Source organism: Octopus sinensis, linkage group LG2, assembly GCF_006345805.1.
Source record: "Octopus sinensis linkage group LG2, ASM634580v1, whole genome shotgun sequence".
Classification (NCBI taxonomy): Eukaryota; Metazoa; Mollusca; class Cephalopoda; order Octopoda; family Octopodidae; genus Octopus; species Octopus sinensis.
In genome coordinates this window covers 165935062-165956351 of record NC_042998.1, presented here as the reverse complement: position 1 = coordinate 165956351, position 21290 = coordinate 165935062, and the positions used below count along the sequence as shown (strand labels likewise).

The window sequence follows — 21290 nt, the reverse complement described above, 5'->3', positions numbered from 1 at the left end:
TGGATGTTTCAGAGCAAAGTTGTCATTTTAGACTTACAAACTGAATTAAGAAAAACAAATTCACTCATTTAAAAAAATATATTTAATCTCTCTGTAACTTGGAATACCTTTAAAATAGATGTGGAATACATAAAAACTAGAATTATTATTCTACATCACAATAATGTAATCAAGTAGATGAAATGTAAAAGAAAAATGAACAATAAAAATGTACATACCAGGCCCTTCTATTCTAGCCTGTATATCTGTAATATCCTCTTCATTGGGGAAGACTTTTACTCCTTCAGGAGGGTTGCTGGATAAATCAGCAAGTTCCTTAGCAACTTGACGGATAACTTGGGGAGACAAGTTTTCCACATTAGAACACTGATAAAAGAGAAAAAATATTATTAGCCAAAACAGTCACAAGTTAATAAATATTCATGTTGTAAATTATCCTCTTCAATGATTCCTTTCATAAATATGAACTTAGATTTCATAAAGTGAGATAAATCAAGAGTTGTGCTATTCATTACAAATGTAAATCAAATGGTTCTGCTTAAAAGTCAAAAAAGACAGTGGAATAGTTTTGCAGAAATGTCACAATTGCACTATGAGGAAATTAACATTTATAATGCACATTTTTAAATTTTATATAGAGGTATATTTTATATAGAGGTATAAATTTAAAATGAAATTACTCTATAATTTTTTAAACCAAAACAAACCAAACTGAAGTGCAGAACATTAATGAATCTCCTGTACTCAACCTTTCCTGGTTTGATAAACTTGACATTTTGCTTTCTGATTAAGCTTTTGATATTGATTCTTCTTTGCGCTACTTCTTTAAGGCCAGTCACATAGCTTTTATAAACCTGACATAATATCCTATTATTACTTGGCAGTGGGCAGCATGTAGTAGAAATAGCATAACAGAATTGTAAAACCTAAGTGCAACACATGGAAAGACTAAAAGGAATATCAAGAAAGTAAGAAGATAAATATCAGATTTATAAAGAAAGAAAAGATGAAAACTAAAAGTTCATAATTTTGCATGAAGTGGAATGAAATAGTTTGGATTTCAAAATGGCAATCCACATGACCCAAGATGAGTGGGGAGAAGTATGTACAACTTAACATTAGTGCATTCACAGTCAATAACAGTGAAAAGAAAGGTATGAAGATGTTGTTATAAGATGTTCTGTTGAATATGGCAAATCTAAATGGAATCATCTGCAGAGCCATGTACAAAAGAAATTTTTAGTATAAATTGCCTTACAGATTGTTAGCAGTATACCCATCAGGGATAGTTGAAATTTTCCACTTATCAGGTCATGTAAATACTATACTAATAACACACTAAACTAATCAGGTAATACAGAAAGGTGCAACCACCAATGACAAGTAAAAGAGTATCATCAGCTGTAATACTCTTGCAAAGTTACAAGGGATAAAGATGAACTGGTGAGGTTCGATTATAAACCTTTAAAAAAGATAAAACATGCCTTGAAAGTAGTTGAGAGAGAAATAGCAAAGTTATCATATGCAGGATTGGATTTGATAAGATACTATATTTCTGTCGTGACAACTACAAGAAGTTCCTTGCTAAAAACTAGCCACTCTATTTTTGTTAATCTGAAGAAATCATTTTAACAATGTCATGCCCTCAACAGTTTGGTGTGCATTAAGACTACATGTTGTAACAAGCAGAGGGTTGGCAGAAACAAATTGTGCAGAAGAAGGTGGGCTAAAACACAAAAATTTAAGACTTGTCTCCGAGAACTTTTTGTTGTTAACATGTTAAAATCAATTAAATAACTGCAGGCAAAGATCAAAGTGTTATTTAATAACAGAGAATACATAAAAGTTATTTTGCTGGATATGTAGGAAGGAGTAAGTAAGAACTCAATCTTACAAAATAAAACAATAATTCTAGATTTTTTATAAGAGGCTCTTAAAAAAAATGTGTTATTTTTGGTAACTAGCAGAGAACCAAGATCTTTGATGTACAAGAGTACCTAGCATCAGCAGTACATGTAATATTGATACTTTATAAAATATAGAAGTAGATAACTTCTGTTTTATGGGTAATTTAATTAGTGCTGGAAATGTAATAGCAAATACTTAACTGCCAATGTAGGAAGTGGAATAAATATATGAAATTATTGACAACAAAAAGTTTCTGTGTGTGTGCAAAAGACAGTCTGAACAATCTGTAAGGCATATGATGATAATGCAAGGTAAAGTGTATCAAATGTAAAGGAGGTTGTGTAGATGATGGAAAGAAATGAGTCAGCTTATGATTTACTGGATGTGTAATGTTAACCTGCAGGACAGACAGAGCCACGTAAGCTAAGAAAATGGCTGGGCACTAAAGGCACCAGCTGATATATATGTAAGAGACATCATTTCAGTTATATGAACATGTGATGCAAATAGATAAGTGCTGATTGTAAGATGAACTATATAGCAAACATTAGAAAGTAATTACAACAGACGCAGACTGAAGACTCAAGAAGAAGTGATGAAATGAAGTAGATTTGCTGGGTCTTACAGACAAAATGATGGAAGATTGCTATAAGTGACAGTATTCTGTGCTGTGAACCCAACAAAATCATGTTGGCATGGCAACAATAAGACTAACCTATGTTTAGCATTAAAAAAAAAATGCAAAGCAAAATTAATTGTAGAAAATAATGTTCAAAATTATTGCCAACTTCGACAACTTCAAACATTTCAAAGATGATAATTCACATAACTAGAGAAGAGAAAAAAGCCCATCCTTATTATTATTACAAAGAGTGATTATAGAAACAAACAAAGGAAAAGAGGAATGCAAACAAATATTCAATAGCTGGTGTATGTAGGCTCATGAATGTTTTTTTAGTGCAGGTGTGAACAGCATAATTAGCCAGCTGTATATGAATGATTAGTAGTGCTAATGTAAAAGTGTTGGTAGGTACCTGTGAATTAGCACAGGGTTAAAGAATTGACATGCTTGCCTCTGAATGTGAAAAGATCATTACTGAAGGAATTTTATCTGTAATATTGGTTGTAAACAAGTATTTTGCTCTCAAAAAACATGTTTCTCCCATTTCCCTTCATAATTGCAAATCAACTATTTCAATCATAACTCTGGATAACCATTCATGAAGTTAGAAGCCTGTCTGTTGTTCAGTAACAAATAGTTGTTTTTCTGTCTCCATAACTATCCTTTCTACATAGTCACATTATCTCAGACTTACATTTTTGGATTTACTAAATTTCTTCATTTAGTTTATCTTATCTTTCAAACCTAGTTTGCAATTCATCTGTGTGTGTTGTTCTTATATTTTTTTCCCAGCTATCGCAGCCAAAGCAATAAGTACCAGAGCAGTACCTTCATGTACATTTATCTCTTACTAGCAGAATTGCCCGGCGTTGCTCGGGGCTGAATTGCTTGAAAGTACTGTTAATGATTGCACTGAATTATGATGATTATTCAGGCAAATATTGAAATAAGCTTACGGTGGGAGATAAGGACAAACGTGTGCCATTGCATTGTTTTGGGGGAACCAAATTTCTGATGAGCATTATAGGGGCACTAACTTTAAGTTTGAGAAAGTGTGGTGGTAGTCCGGGGTGCTCAAAGGAATTGAGTACCTCTATTGGATAGTTGATGACGTCCTCTGGGTCAGGAGTTGTATCGATAGACTGATATACATCGACTTCCCCAGGAATGAGTTTTAGCATTTCATCATTAATATGGTGAACAGTTTTATTCCTCGGGGCCAGTATAGCCTTTTTGCCAATCCAATCCATATTCTGATAATTAGCTTGTAAATCTGGGAACACTGCATCTCTGAGATCAGAAGGCGTCTTAACAATGGTACAAATGGAATCGATGGCAATATTACCATTTTCATCCCCTGGTATTTTGCCTTCGCCAAGTGCAAGGAGGGTGTGAGGAAATGCTGGTGATGTGATATTACGTCGCATATGAGCACGCATATTGGTGTGAAGTTTGAGAGTTACTTCCGTTTATTTTAAAAAATATGCATTAAAATGGAAAAAAATGATGGTAAATTATTTGTAAAATCATAGACTCATCGTAGACGCGCGCTAATACCCAGAAGGGCTCGATATGAATCACGACTATAAGATACCCGGTTTTGGTTAAACTGCATCGCAAAATGTGGGAGTAGTTAGGAATCTAAATCGGAGTAGACAGACACACAACCTTTCTTTTATATATAAATACATACATACACACACACATACACACACACACACACACACACATACATGCATACATACATATACACATAAACCGAGTAAAAAATTTCAGTTATCTCTCTCTTTCACACATTACTCTCTCTGTCTCTTCACACACACTAACAGAAGCACTTCACTTACACAACATACTGTCTGTCTCCCACACTCCATCAAACACACACACACACACACATGTACATCAATGAGTCCCATGCACGGTAACTTGAAAGGAACTTCCCTCTTCATACAATCGCTTTCTCTTAGTCTCTTTCACTCTCATTACTTATGTAAAAAAATAAAAGTTTTTTCTATGTGTGTAAAGAGGAAGTGGGAGGCAGAGTGAAAGAATCACTCACTACAGTAAGTGAATTACTTTCATTTTATTCCTTGCCCACTGTGTGTGTGCGTTTGCGTGTGGTGTAAACCAGACTAAGAAAAGCATTTGACACACACACCAGAATGTGAGTTTTCTGTAAATTTTGCTTAATTGGAGTTTAAATTTTAAAAACTGGACCTGGCATGACGCGATGCATTGTACTCTCAAAAATGCTAGGTAAATTGTAATTGAAGAAATCCTATATTGTAGATTTGTATAACTCCCAAAGGGAGGCAGATAAAATCTGCCTTTTATAATCTCTTATTATAAAAGGCAGATTTTATCTGCCTCCCTTTGGGAGTTATACAAATCTACAATATAGGATTTCTTCAATTACAATTTACCTAGCATTTTTGAGAGTACAATGCATCGCGTCATGCCAGGTCCAGTTTTTAAAATTTAAACTCCAATTAAGCAAAATTTACAGAAAACTCACATTCTGGTGTGTGTGTCAAATGCTTTTCTTAGTCTGGTTTACACCACACGCAAACGCACACACACAGTGGGCAACGAATAAAATGAAAGTAAATAGCGACAGAGTGATTTGAGGAAGACTAAAGTGAAAGTATTCTGTCTATGACGCTGATAGATACATGAGTAAAATGTATGGGAAGCTAAGAGCTAAGAGTGAGTGAAAATGTTCTTGGAAGAGAGTAATTAGTAATAAAGTAAACATACACTCATACATACATACATACATACATACATACATACATACATACATACATACATACATACACACACATACACACACACATACATACACACACACATACATACATACATACATATACATACATACATACACACACACACAGTATTGAAGCTTGAGAACAATCAGATACATTTGCAACACATCTGTTGAAAATATTATTGTTCACACACATACATATACATATATACATACAGACAGACAGACAGATAGACACACACACACACACACATGATCCAGCCTGGCCACAACCTCAAGGCTGAAACATATAAAAGAATAACAGAATATAAATGTGTGCAAAGTACAAGAAATATTAATGCAGTATATGGGGATTGGACAATAAGCGTAAGGCAGTGTCAATGGTGGTTCCAGAAATCCCGAGCCATAAACTACAGCCTAGAAGACGAGCCTCATCCTGAAAGATCTGTAGAACTCGACAAGGACATCCTGAAAACCCTGGTGGAACAAAATATCATCGTAACTGTTGAGGAACTAGCAGAGAAGCTTGGATTTGGTCATTCAACCATTCATTGACACCTGTGTGCTATCGGAAAAGTCAGCAAATTGGGTCAATGGGTTCCTCACGAACTTTCCGAGTCTAATTGCATGCAGAGAGTGAATGTATGCTTTTCTTTGCTGTCATATCTCACCACTACTGCGCTATGTATATCTATATATATATAAAACTGTAGTTGTGTGAGTGTCTGTCCCCTTCGATTTAGATTCCTAACTACTCCCACATTTTGCGGTACAGTTTAACCAAATTCGGGTAGCTTATAGTCGTGATTCATATCGAGCCCGTCTGAATATTAGCGCGCGTCTACGATGAGTCTACGATTTAAAAAATAATTTAACATCATTTTTTATTCCATTTTAATGCATAATTTTTCGTGTGTCGATGGCGGCGGAGTTGGCGTCCACGCTCACACCTGCACCTGTGGGGAAGGGAGTGTAAGGAAATCAACGTCGTAATGCGTTGTCAAGGAGACCAGTGTTCTTTTAGAACGACTTCATGGCTTGAAGACACCAAAACAGAAATGGCTAAGAAAGCGTCTACATGAGTCTACGATTTAAAAAAAATTTACCATCGTTTTTTTCCCATTTTAATGCATTTTTTCGCTATTATATAAGGGAAGTAACTCTCTAAAAATGTCTACGATGAGTCAACGATTTAAAAAAAAATTTACCATCATATTTTTTCTATTTTTAATGCATTTTTTGCTATTTTTTGGCTATAACTCTCTAAAAATGCTTATATAGTTATTTCCCTTACAAACCCGAGCAACGCCGGGCGATACTGCTAGTATAGAATAAAATTTAATTTAGTTGAGTCTCATACACAATGCAAATTTCTTCAGATTCAAATATTCAAGTGATTTCATTTTTTCAATCACTGGTTTCAAACCACTAAACTACAACTGTCCAGAGGTAATACTTATATACTCAACAATAAATATTTTTCTGTTGAGATATTTCATACCATAAAACAATTATTCCAAATTACTTAAGTCATAATACTGTGATTTATTCAATCAATTCTATATAGAACATTTTTATATACGGTAATATAAGGTTATTGTGTTGACATTATACAAAGCTATTTATCTGCCTCGATTAATCCATTCATCTTTTAAATCAATGGAAAATTGATAATTATTTCAACATAAAAAGGATTACATTGATATCCATATTTGTGGATTGGTCTGTGATCATATATGTAGAAAATAATCAAAGAATTAATCCATGATTATTGATTTCATATAGGAAGAAAATATCTTATTTCAATAAAAATCATCTATCCATGAGTATACAAACAATTTAATTGACAGTAACTTCTAAACCATTCACCTTGTATTAATATTATACATACACACACACACACATGGAAACCTGTGCAGCTTTAACTTTTCAGATTCAATCATGATTTTAGGAACATTGAAAAATACAACCAACTTTAAACATGTCCCAATCTGTACTGATTATAAAAAAGATTTCTTTAAAGAAATATACCTGGTCTCTAATAAATAAAAAAAAAATCAAAATACTGAGCTGAGGCAATTGTTCATTTTTTCATGATTTCCCCTTAAAACATAGGAAGAAATAAATCAAAATAAGATTAAAAACAAAATAGTTTGAAAAAAAAAAACAAATCAAACAAACAAAATTACAGGTACACAAATCACAATTATTTCTGAGTAGAGTGACACTTACCAACATAGGTTTGCAGGTGAACATTGAGTGGATAGATGCTAAGCATACAAGCAAGTATCAAGTTCTAAGAGGTGTAGATGGTAGGCAGGTCGGCCTCCACCATGCAAGGGTACACACTTCTATGATGTTGTTTCCACTGATTAGTTAATTGAAGTGGTTTCCTATATTATGTAAATAAACAAACATTCCTTTGTTTTAGTATTATATCAAATAAACATACAAAAAAGTTTAAAGCATTTGCAAAGAATACTTTTAATAAATATCACATACTAGTTATTATTGAAAAAAAATGGAAGAAAAAAGAAAAGAAAATATATCTTTGACAAATGAAAGAACTACAAAAAGTACACAAGTAATTGGATTTTTGAAAGATTTTAATTATGCCTTTACCGATACAGAGATAATCACAAATACCTTTTATGAAAAAAGTTCATAGCTATAAACTGCTCTAAAATGTTTCCTATTGTAAGTCTTCTTATTTCAAACAATAGATTTTATCAGAATCTACAATACTAAAGTCACTATGGAATGTTTTAAAATATTTAAGACCATTTTGTCAGTTATGTTGTAGTATTCTGCTGGTGTAACTAAGGAAGGCTGTACTCAATAAACATACCATCACCCTTTCTGGATTGCCAATTATCACTTTCTCTACTGTCAAACCCTGTGGTGGCTTGTGAATATGCAGCACCCCCTATTTCCACTAAATATTATCAATAACACTCAATATAATGAGTCCTTTTTTTCTTCAATTTTTTCTTTATACTTGTGCGTTATATAATCCTTAAGCTTAATGTCAATAGCCATACCCTATTTTATGAAAAAAATACAAAATATAGAATTGTGCGCTTCACACAAGGGAGAGAGAGCACTGCATGAACGACAGTGCCAGGTGAAAGTATTGTTTCTTTTTGACTCTGCGTGTGTTGTGCTTAAAAATATGTTTATATTCTTGAATATGATTAAGTGTAGAGCACATTTCCCCACCTTATTTTGTGATTTAAAGGGGAATATGCAACAGTGTTCAGTGAACAAATTAAATACACTACCCAGCAGTGGCTAAAATGTGAACCGATCAAGTTTATGTATAAATTATCATTTTATATGTTTGTTTCCTTTTACACAATATTAAAAAAACTAAAAAATTTCTAAAGCAGCACTCCCACTAATTTTATCTATGAGTCACCACTGGTCAAACCATTCACTATTGACATCCATCACTTCTGTTACTAACTACCACTCCCTTTCTCCCATTCTATCACACTCTCCTGCTGCTAATTTTCTGTGATTATTACTTTCTCCACTCACTTTCTCAGACACATTAACTTTGAGATACAAGATACCAGTGCCATGCTAAAATGCACCTTGTCCATTCCATAAAGTGATTGGTCAACATGCAGAGACAATGTAGGGCTGAAAGAAATTTTTAGTCTTGTCAAGGACAAGACAATCTCTCAAGTGCTGGTGCTATAGTAAAATGCACTCAGTACAGTGTAAAGTGATTGGTGATGGTAAGGACATCCAGCCAGAGAACATGCCAAAATTAAAAAGGTCAAGCAAGATGTGGTCCTCCAACTTATCTATGAAGGTAGTAACTTTGAATAACAACTGCCTCAAACTGTGATGACCTATCTAAACCATGCCAACAGGAAAGGTGGATATAAAATGATAAGTAGACAAAAAAATGTATTTCTTTGTTTTCTTTCTTTCAAGTATCTTTCATTAAAACAAAGGACAATCATATCTCCTATACTTGCAAAGATAAATAGTTACATTATTTACATTTGATGGATATTTGTCCTCATCTTGTTTGTTGTTAACACGTTTCAGCTGATATACCCTCCAGCCTTCATCAGGTGTCTTGGGGAAATTTCGAACCTGGGTTCTCATTCCTAAGGTATTTTTCAATTCCAAGCAGTGACCTGAATAATAATAATATCGAAAAATACCTTAGGAATGAGTACCCAGGTTCGAAATTTCCCCAAGACACCTGATGAAGGTTGGAGGGTACATGAGCCGAAACGTTGTGTTAACAACAAACAAGATGAGGACAAATATCCGTCAAATGTAAATAATGTACATAATTCCTCATCTCTTAAATATAGAACTGTATAAATAATTACTTTATGGTAGAAATGTGTATATTTTAGACACTCTAAAATGACAAGAGTATGTACAGTGAGTTAAAAGGAAAATGACCATTGAAACGAATACATGTTGAAGAATGACAATAAAACTCCAATCAAAACATGCTCAAATCTTCCAAAAGAACAAAATTGTTTTTGTGGTGCTGTGAACAACTTGGCCAAACAATTTATTTTAATTAATCACAACAAAAATATTAATATAACAATAAAGATGATTTTCTATTTTGGAGAGTTGAAGGAAGAGTAAATAGAGAGTAGTTTGGTTTTAAACAATTAAACAAATAGATTTCTCACATTACACTTTTTTATTCTCTGTATTCTAACTAAATGTTGTCATCTGTTTTCCATAACTAGCTTCCAATATTGGTTTCAAATTTTGGCACAAGGCGTGCAATTTCGGAGGCAGTTGGTACAAATCAATTATATCGACCCCAGTACTCAACAGATACTTATTTTATTGATCCCTAAAGGACGAAAAGCAAAGTTGACCCTGGAAGCATTTGAACTAAGAATGTAAAGATGGACGAAATGCCACTAAGCATTTTGCCTGACATGCTAACAATTCTGCTAACTTGCCAGCTTAGTTCCAATATCGATAACCAGAACTCTTTGCAACAAATGTAAAATATATATATATATATATATATATATATATATATAATGCTAGCCAGAATACCTGGTGTTGCCCAGGTTGACAGTACAGGAAATTGAAGTTAATGTCACAACATAATTTACTTAAGTTATAATAAGTTTCTAGACAAACAACAGCAGAATATCAGACTTAGTACCCTACATTTCCCCTCCCTTTCAATTTTAGAAAATTTACTTGGATTTCTGTTATAATTAGCAGATTACAATTCCACAAAGAAAATATTTGCAAATAATTTTGAATCCCTTTTCTCCATTTAACCCTAAACTGTAAACCTGAATTCTAAAAACTCTAAAACTTTGTCCTAAAATACTCATCCATAATCCATATTAATCCTGCCTCTAAATCTTAACGATATTTTTTTTTAGAATGATAACTTCCTGTGTTCTATGAGGGTAGTTCACACTTTCACTGGAAAAGGAAACAGTTCCTGCAGACATATTTTCATCACAATGCAATGTTGATTCACTATAATGTTAATCCAATGAGTTTTTACTCCAGACAATGCCTGGTATTTCAGTTAGTATATGCATGTATGAGGGGGAGTGCATGCAAGTGTGTGTACATCTCAGAGAAAGAGTGCCAACTGTGTATTAGATGTGGTGTTTTGATTAATAAATGGCACAGACCTACTACCTCTGCTTCAGGATTCAGAATGTGAAGAGCCAGAACTGAAAAGTATGGTTTGACACACTATTTACTGTGTGTGTGTATATGCATACACATGTATGTGCATGCATACATCTTTATGAGGGAGAGAGGAGTGTGTCTACATGTAAGTATGAGTGTTTATGTGTACATATTTGTGTGTATGATTATTTGTTTATATATCTATATACATGAATGTCCTGTGTATATCTATTCATATATGCACACATGAATATGTATAAGGATAACTGGTTGAATGTCTACTTTGAGCTACTGTTTCTTTACTCAATCTCTACAATTTATCAAATTTCAATGTTTCTCTATCTACTTTAGATCATTCTCTACTCTCATTTAAAGCTTGCATTAAGAAGCATACATACATGCATGCATACACACATTCATCCATACACACACACAAGCAGAAACATTAACTGGATGTGGTAGATACATCACATCTCTCCTAGAAGGCTTTGCTTTTGCTATCTGGCAACAGGAAATAGCTATTAAACACTTCATCAATGAGGGAGACAAGGAAACCTTTAAGCTTCCATGTTATATAAAATGTTGATCGTGTGAGAAAGGTAGATATTACCCACATCATCAACAGCTGTCCAAAGATGCCTGCAAAGTACTACCTTCTCATGAGACATAACATTGTTACTAAAACCACTTACAGTGCTATACACAAAAGGGAATGTTCTGATAGCCATACCAAAGGTACATCAGACTGAAACATATCCATACCTTTAAAAATTAGGAATTGGTTGAACATTCCAATAAAACAGCAACCAGGTGCACACACAATAGGCCTGATGTTATTCTGAGACAATAAAAAAAATCATGTACTACTGTAGAGTTCAGATAGTCAGTGATAATGAATGTTCCATCTAAATTGGAGTAAAGATGAATAACTTTAAGGAATTAATGAGGACCAGAGATCTCATATCCAAGCTAGAGATGTTTGTTTGTACCCAGGGTGTATAAAAGGCAAGTTCAGCTGGTATATTGATCTGGAAATCCGAGAGCCAAGGAATTGCCAGTGAATATTTAAGGCCCTATCTGTCTGCCTGTCTTCCAGCTTAATAATTTTGTGTTGTTAATACAATAAACATGTTTCGAGAAACCAATTTTAATGGTGAAAGTTCAAAGTAAATATTCACCATTAATTTACACACACAGATACACACATTTGCCTTTGTAAAACCTACCGTTTTGTTACCTTCCCTATCAACTGCTTATCTATTATTTATAATAAGTTGAACTTTTATTTATTTATCAAAGAAAAAAAAGCATAAAACTTTATCAAAAAAAAAAAGAATTACAAACAGTGCCCAGGTTATTGCAAATCTAACAATGAAAAATTGAACAAAATTAGTTTAAATTCCTTCATTAAATTAAAAAATGCAATCACTCAAAAACAAAAGAGATTGGTCCTTAACAAGTGATTATTTTGACATGAGTAAAAGACTGAAACTCCATTGATCATTTGATAGCTTATCTTCTGAAGTGTAAATTTTGATGGTATAAACAGATTCGATAAGAAGTTGTACTGTATGAAATATGGGCAAGATGAACTAAGAATAGGATCAAAAACAGTCTTATAGATAATACAATAAAACCCCACTTAAATGAAAATAAAAATCCCCTAACAATAAAATTTGTCCAAAATGCTATAATCCTAGTAATTATCTGAAGCTATTAACATTAAAAAGCATTTAATTCTGTAGAGTATTAAAAATTATCAGTTAGCAGGAGGGATTTTCAGCAAGCATATTCAGAATACTTAAATGAAGAATGGTGTACATCCATTCAACTTAGCAGTAATATTCCCTCTCATTTTATAATCATTAAATATCAGAAGTAATATAATAAACCTAAAAATTCAGTTATTTGCACATATTTCTAATAAACTGCTTCACGTCTGCCTTCCATGCTGGCATGGGTGGGACAGATTTTATATCTAATACCAATGCTTTTATTTACAATATGACTAATTAATCTAGCTATAATGACAAGAGTCTTATGATACAGTGACAAACTAACTCACACTTGACAACCAAATAGTTAACTAAATTTTAGTGTCTTGTAAAACTAGAATTATTAAATAATATCAAAATATTAAATATTGTTGATAAATTTGATTCTAATTAGTATTGCGAGTTCAGATGTCAAAATGGAATTTTTATGAAGAAACTCAAAAAACAAAATTAGTTAATAATATTACAATAACCAAAACGTATTTCAATTTTTTAACCAAGTGTATACCAAAGTTACCATGCAATAAATACCTTTCACAACAATCTAGTTAAAGTGCTAGAACATCAGACTAACTAAATAATATTACAACACAGAAATCCTCTGTGTTATGGAAATAACCTATTCCTGAAAATCTTGTCATAACAGAAAATATATTTTCCCATTGATTTTCATGTTATCAAGTGAGAATGTGGTTTGATGGATTTTTCCCCAAAACAATAAAATAACAAAAAAACCAGCAACACAACCACTTTTATGTATGAACATAATTTCTAAATGTACACAGTACAATATGTATAGATAAATATGTTTCAAGAGAAATACATTAGGAAATAAACAGAAATCATAATACCATAATAGGTTATGTTCCTATTACAAAACTTGTCGATTACTGTGTGAAGGGGTGGAATGAGAATTACAGGGAAGATGAGGGACATCATCTTCTCTCTTACAGTTCATTATCATCAACATCTACTTGATGTTTATGGCATAACATCTCTTTGTACAGCTCAGTATAAGGACTGAGCTCATGGTAAACTCTTCTTGTAATTTTTATGCTTAAGGTTGTTATGAGCAAAAACTTGTAAATCTTCCTCAAAAAGTGCCAACTCTTTAGCAATATTCTTTGCACTTAATTTAAGTGGAGTTGGTAAAATCTCCATAGTCTCAGGTTGCTCTTCCAACAGCATCAGCTCTTCATGAGATAAACTTCCTCTATGGGATATTAGCAACTCAACCACATCATTCTCTAGGACTTATTCAAATCTTATGTTATTTGCAAGTATCACAATATCTTCTGAATTTGATGGAATTGCTTATCTTGTTCATACTATTGTTACCGTTGTTGTTGGTCATTAATGAGTTGGTGGGTTGGTAATGGAGGTGGTTGTATTGGTCTTGGTGTTGATAATGGTGCAAGTTGATATAAATATATATACACACAGAAAGGTAAAGAGATACAGAGATATTCATAACAACTCAAGAAAATATACACAAATATTTGCAGTGAAAAATTCCACTTCATACATAATGTTTAGCAAGATGCATACACAAACACTTGCATATACACATAACACACAGGTATGTATACATGTATTGTTATTATAGTTTCTCAAGTTGTTAGCTATACTTTGATCTTAGCTTAAATACTGAGAAACAGCTTTTGGCTAAGAAGTAAGTGTGGTCTTTAAATTCTTAAAATTTATCTGAGTTTCCAAAGGGGGAAATTTCAGACTGCATCCCAAAATTAGTGGTCATGTGCAAAATACCATAACCTGCTGTAGCTGGAACATAGGGCATGTCTGTACTTAGTTTCAAATGTTTCAGTTTAAAATTAAAATTCTGTTGGAGATGAACTGGTCAACTTTGGCTTGTGCTTTGAAAACCAATAAAGCAAATACTGGTAACATCAATATCAATTCAATTGACTAATTGGCACTTGGTCGGTTATGACGATAAGTGTTCCAGCTGATCCGATCAACAGAACAGCTTACTTGTAAAATTAATGTGCAAGTGGCTGAGCACTCCACAGACACACATACCCTTAACGTGATTCTCAGGGAGATTCAGGACAACACAGAATGTGACAAGGCTGGCCCCTTGAAATACAAAGCACTACATATGTTTTTTTCAGCTGAGTATACTGGAGTAACATGAAATAAAGTGTCTTGCTTAGGGACACAACATGCTGCCAGTTATCAAACTTATGACCTAACAATCATGAGTTAAATACCCTAACCACTAAGCCATGTGCTCTCACAATTTAAGTGACTACACATACTTTTAACAACAAAAACCCACCAATATTATAGTTGAATTTTGAAATGCACAAAGTTCACACTCCAATCACACAGAAAAAAAACCCCATTAGAACAGCTTTATTATATCCATGAAAAAGATTTGGGCCAAAAGCATATTTGTTAAGAAATATGTTAATCAATTTATTGCTCAGTTTTTGCTGTTTCAGTATCATTTAAAAACTATATTTTTGTCATCAGTTGTTTTATTGTTACAACATGAAATATTACCCAATGAAATAATTTGGTAATTCAACTTCAAACCTATAAATATCTCAACTGAAGTTTATTTTCCATATTTTTTTCAACAATGTGAATTATTTCATTATCTGTTAATAAAGAACACTGGTTTTAAGGGCCAATGCTTTAAATAGCATGCAAAAAAAAGGTAGCTCATGAAAAAAATCATTTCCTTAACCCTTTAGTGTTCGCATTATTCTGCCAAAATTAATGCTTTTTTATCCACATCATCATCGTTTAGCGTCCGTTTTCCATGCTAGCATGGGTTGGACTACATTGTTTTGAACTAATCATACATTATCTTGTAGCGATGAAATTTTGATGAGGTAACTGTTAATTTTTAAAATTATATTGTAGGGTTGGTGTGAGAGACCAGATCTGGCCAGTTTGACCATAAAACAGACAGAATACTTTTGGCCGGATATGGCCGGTTTAAATGCTAAAGGGTTAAATTGGTCTATGTGGTCCAAATATTCTACCTATTTTGGTTCAGACCAGCTAGAGCTGGCTTCTCACATCTACCCTATGATGTCATTCTAAAAAGAAACCATCACAACATTGAAATCTTGAAGCTACAAGATAATTCATGACTAATTCAAAACAATGTGAATAAGTATTACATTTGACAGAATAATCTGAGTGCTAAAAGGTTAAACCATGGCTTTGGTTGAACACAATACACACAAAATGTGTACTTAGCAAATGTACTTGTAAAATAATAGTTTCAGTTTTATTGAAATAATTTGGAATAATTCAAAACAATACCAACTCAAACTCTAATTAACAAAATATGAATCCAGTTAAAGTGGCTCATTATTAATTACCATTGCTACACTAACTGTTATTCATTATTTGTTGTTACTGAATGAAACACTAGTCAAGTGTTTCTTATAGAGTGGGACCTTGGAAACTGAAGTTGCAAAGGAAGCAGGCAAATAGCTATGCTGAATAAAATTAAGATGGTTGATTTCCTAACTTGTCCAACACAGTAACAAAGAAAGAAAAATTATATGACTGCAAACCCAATTTTGTCTTTCATTAATAAAGGTGAAGGGGATAAAAATATTTCCCTAATATTTGGTGGAGGGGGTTAGCATTTAATTATTTGAGAACCACTGCACTAGGCCATGTGGCACATAAATTCAGACGATTAATAACTATCCTTTATATAAGTTACTTCATAGAATATGCTTCCTTTAACACTACTTGTTATAGGATCAAATGGTTATAGTTTCTTTTGCAGCACTTGCCAAGTCTAGCCGTTTTCACACATATACCAAGTATATTGTGTGCAGTTGCTTTAATATAGTAGTAGAAAGCCCTTAATAATCCAAACTTACAATCCAGTTCAATTCCCAAGTGGTGATATTAAGCTTCATATATATTTCATGCTTGTAAACATTCACTTTCTCTCCTCTCTAATAGTACACATGCACAAATGTGCTTGAGTGAACATTTGCAGAGAATCAATCATAAAGTCTTCAACTAACCAATAATAGAGGTTGAAAAAAAAAAAAAATGTAGTAAATCTCTTTTTTTTTTACAATAAAAATAATAGTGTAGACTCTCCAAATCATTGATAATCTTCCTTTTGTGGTCTACAATTGTAACACAAACTATGCAATGGAATGAAGTCAACAGCATAATCTATTATACTAACATTTATATTATTTACAAATCAACTGACTGATAAATATTTAAAATTAACTGTGATATATGTATGAATAAATATATTTTCTATTAGATTCCACAGCTCAATAAAGTAGCCCAGTTTACTGGGACTGTGGATTCAAGTCCAGTCAAAAGTACTTTTCTCTGATATTAAAATAAGGATGGAGTTCAACAAAATTTGTAAAATAGTTACCAACACAGTCATAGTTATAGCATAAGAAAATGTTATAGAAAGATTATGCCCTTGATTTTGATCTCTAGTTAAGACTGATTATATACTACATTTTCAATAATTTTTACAGCTTAGAAAGGCAAATAGAAGTGAACCACTTTTTTCTCAGAAACAATTATATGTAGCTCTTTCTAGAGTGCATTCATTCTTTGATGTACGGATAAAAATAATGGATAAAAATTCTCATGATAGAAGAGGTGACAAATAAGTTTATAACAAAAAACAGTTTTCAAAAGATGCTTTCTCCTAAGACTGTGGGACTTTACACCATCTCAAGAATTAAACATTTCAGATAAACTACAATTCCCCAAGAAATATTTCATGGTTTTCTTTAAACTTTAAATAATCTTATAGTTTTCAAAATAACTGGAATTTCCATGGATGTTGTTAGTGTCAAGTAAATATTTTGCAGATATGAATCCATAAAATTAACAAGTCATTATTTGTCTCAGCACAGAAGTCCCCTAACAAGATCTTTTAAATTTGCAATTCTTTCCTGGTACTAAAAAGATTGCCAATCACTGACCGAGAGTCCCTAATTCCCAAATGCCTTTGCTGATTTTAATATAATTTCTTGTATAAATGCAGAGCAAGAACATTATGCTTATTTCATTTTTCCTGGCATTACAAACTTTTCACTTTTATAAAAATTCATTGCTGTGTGAAACACTGTTAATGTGGCTGTTCATTAAAAGGAAAGGAAGAAAAAAGATATTGGTAAAGATAAGAGAGAAAACTTCAGTCACTAGGCAAAAGAACTCAGCTATTAAGCTCTGTGGTCCTATCCCATTTCTATGCCTTGTTTAATCAGACAGCAACTCGTAAAACTATTACGTCATTTTCAGTCTCACCAATTTGTATTTATACCATTTCAATTTATCACAAATCTAAGCCCTAGTTTGGTTAGTTAAGAGAATGACAAGTATGTTGTCATTATAGCACACAAATATTTACTAAATTTTCTGGTACAGAAATCTGTGTTCTTATGTCAATGTAAGAAGTAATTATAATAGGGCAGGGGTATGAGTGATTCAATCATCTAAAATATTACTGGTACATATTTTATTGATACCAAGGAGTAAAAGTTTAAGTAAACCTCAACAAAAGTTGAATTCAAAACAAAGAGAATTTACTGTAATACTGTAAAGTACATTGATGGTTGAATGATTTTTTTGTATTTGCCAATAATAATGGTTCCTTGGTTACAAGAAGAAAAATTGATACCATATGAAGAGGGCTAAGACCAAGAAGTCCCCACAATCCTGGAAGTTTTTGATAAAGGAATCAACTGATGCCCTTCATCTCATTGAAGTGAGGATGACAAAGTTACAGGAGCAAGATCCTAATGCAAAGAGACTCAGCAAACTTCAGATAGTTGCTGATGGCCACAGTTGCTTCAAGGTCATTTATAATGACAAAATGGAGTTTTATTGAAGGTTCCACCACTGTTTACTTCAAAAAAGTTGACTCCAGAAATAAACCTCTAGAACCAAACGCTAATTCTCCAGAACAGGCTCACCAGTCTTTAACAGTAGTCATCTCTCCATCTTCTTCCACATCATCATCATTTAACATCTGTTTTCCATGTTGGAATGGGTTGAACATCATTCAATTAATATTATCTTAATCAAGTATGCCACTTCTGATATGCAAGAATTGTTAGGAATGAGAGTGAGTATTAAACTTTAATCATTGTCTTCTTTTCTCTATCTAAACTGCTGAAGAAGTGTTTGTTTTTTTTAATGTTTTTATACTTCTTACACAATTATCATTTAGCAAACTCAGAGTATTGGACAAAATACTTAGTGGCATTTGTTATAGATCTTTATGTTCTGAGTTCAAGGTCAACTTTACCTTTCATTCTTCTGTGGTTGATAAAATAAAGTACCAGTCAAGTTTTTTCATATAGATTGCTTGGCATTGCACCCCCCCCATGTCAATTTCCATCTGCATCACATCTCTTGCATTCTACATTTGATTTCTCTAATACTCAGCTTATTTGTGTTCACTACACCCAGCAAAGCATGCTATCCAGCCATTGTACATTAATGCATCCAATGACCAAGTTTCATTGCCACCTCACTGAGAGAAAAAATACTTTTTTTCCAGTTGAGGCAATATCTCCCAAAACATTTTCCATACCATTCTTACACTGGCTATGTTTTCAGAGCAAAGTAACAGAAGCTATCAATTACTTAATATGGAGCCTTCTGAGCATTTCAAAAGAATTTATTTCACAAGTGCTCTTACTACAATGAACTCTTGTAATAAAGGAAATGCTTTACATATTGTCTGAAGAATTATGAGAGAATGTGGAAGTAAGTGCACCAGCCTCTTCGTATTCATTCTGAACAAAAATTTAAGATTTCAACACCTAGAAGTTATGAACATAAGGATCTTTAGCATGAAAACAAACAAGAAAGAAAAACAGCATCCAAAGAAACATATGAATATCTGTACCAGAACACATTGGTTTCTGATGAAGGACCTGGTTTTAAACTTTAGAATTCAATGTTTATCCATGAAAATAACTAAGAATATTCTAGTTCATATTTGTCAAACTTGAGGGAAATCAGAGAAAACTATTTTTAAACATCATTAAAGTAATATCAATTAAAACCTTAAGCAGAACATCAATCAAAATAAGTATAAGAAATTATCAATTTTGAAAATTTAGATATAAAAGTATAATGTACACAAGAGATGAAGACAAAACAAGGCATTCTGTAATAAAACAAGAGGGAATCATTAAAGGTAGACAAAACAAGACTTACTCACTTATTGAAATAGTATTACCAAATTCAAGACATTCTTCATAGAATACTATCCAATAGATATATCAAGTGTTCATTCACAAGACAATATATTTTAAATTGTAAATGCCAGTAACCCAATATTGTATACTGTGTATTTAAAGCAACAAACCGAAAAAATGCCTAAGTTCATTTTCCTTTTTGAATCCTAAATGTAAACAAAGCTTTACAGCAAAAACTTACTCTCTTTACTTCAAAACAACCAGTAGACAAACTTCCTTTATAAACAAATTTTCTTTTTACTATTACACAAAACTGTTTAAAGTTGTGTTACTTATTAAACAAAATTGTTGGTCAATCTTGATAGAAAAGCATCTAAAATGTTGCTTTTATGCTTTGCTACTTCAAAGTAGCACTGTACGTTCTAGCATAATTACATGCTGAAAGTGAGTGAATGCACATGTTTTAAAATGATAATTTCAGGTTTTTGTGAGCAACTTTATAAAGCCTTACAAATCATCTATCACCTTTCAGATGAACCGCAGCAGTTTCTATGGTGAAAAGCAACTGCTTCCTCTCAACGCACAAAAGCTACAAGACATTCCACTACCTGATGTATTGGAGGAAAGCGAATTGTCATCTGACAATAATGATGAGCAAAATATTAAGAGTGAAACAGAGGGTTGAAAAATCGCACAAATATGCTATTCAATGTAACCCCAATACACCACTCAATTTGACAAGAGCTGAGCTGGAACAAATTTTTGGAATCCTTTACATGAGTCTCATCAAGATGCCCCTGGAACAAAGAGTCTAACTGCCAGTGTCATGACTGTACATTGTTTCAAACAAATTGAAAAGTTTTTACACAGCAATTACAATCTGACTAGTGCTCAAGACTGTACAGAGAGATGGTGCAAAGTTAGACCAATTGTTGACTGATTGAATAAAAAGGTTTGCAGAAATTAACCCATGTGAATATGTGAAAGGTTATGCATTGGTGAGCAAATGCTTCCTTTCAAAAGCAAATCTGGAATCAAGCAATATAACCCCCAGAAACTAATGAAGTGGGGTTATAAGTTGTATGTGTTGTCAGGAATAGATGGACATATCCACAATCTTGGGGTTCACACTGGTGTAATTGGAATATGTCCAAATCAGCAAGACTGAAAAACCTGGAAATATTGTGATAATTTTGCTGCAAAATATACCAAGAAACATGGCACTAACTGTATTACAACAATTGGTATACAGGAGTTGACCTTGTAAATACCCTACATGAACAGGGTATAGCATGTGTTGGTACAGTGCATACCAATTGTAAATTATCATCAGACGCAGCATTAAAGAAAAAAAGGCAGGGTCT

General features: G+C 32.9%; 1 protein-coding gene across 1 annotated transcript in view; it reads right to left on the bottom strand.

Moving 5' to 3' along the window:
- Positions 1–21290, bottom strand: part of LOC115232345 (ubiquitin-conjugating enzyme E2 S) — a 47619-nt gene that overhangs the window by 10866 nt on the left and 15463 nt on the right. Inside the window, exons 3-4 of the mRNA XM_029802182.2 lie at positions 7533–7693; positions 219–366 (exon numbers count right to left, since the gene is read on the bottom strand). Of these exons, the coding sequence (XP_029658042.1) occupies positions 219–366; positions 7533–7556 (172 nt within the window). The 5' untranslated portion in view covers positions 7557–7693. The remainder of the gene's footprint in view (positions 1–218; positions 367–7532; positions 7694–21290) is intronic.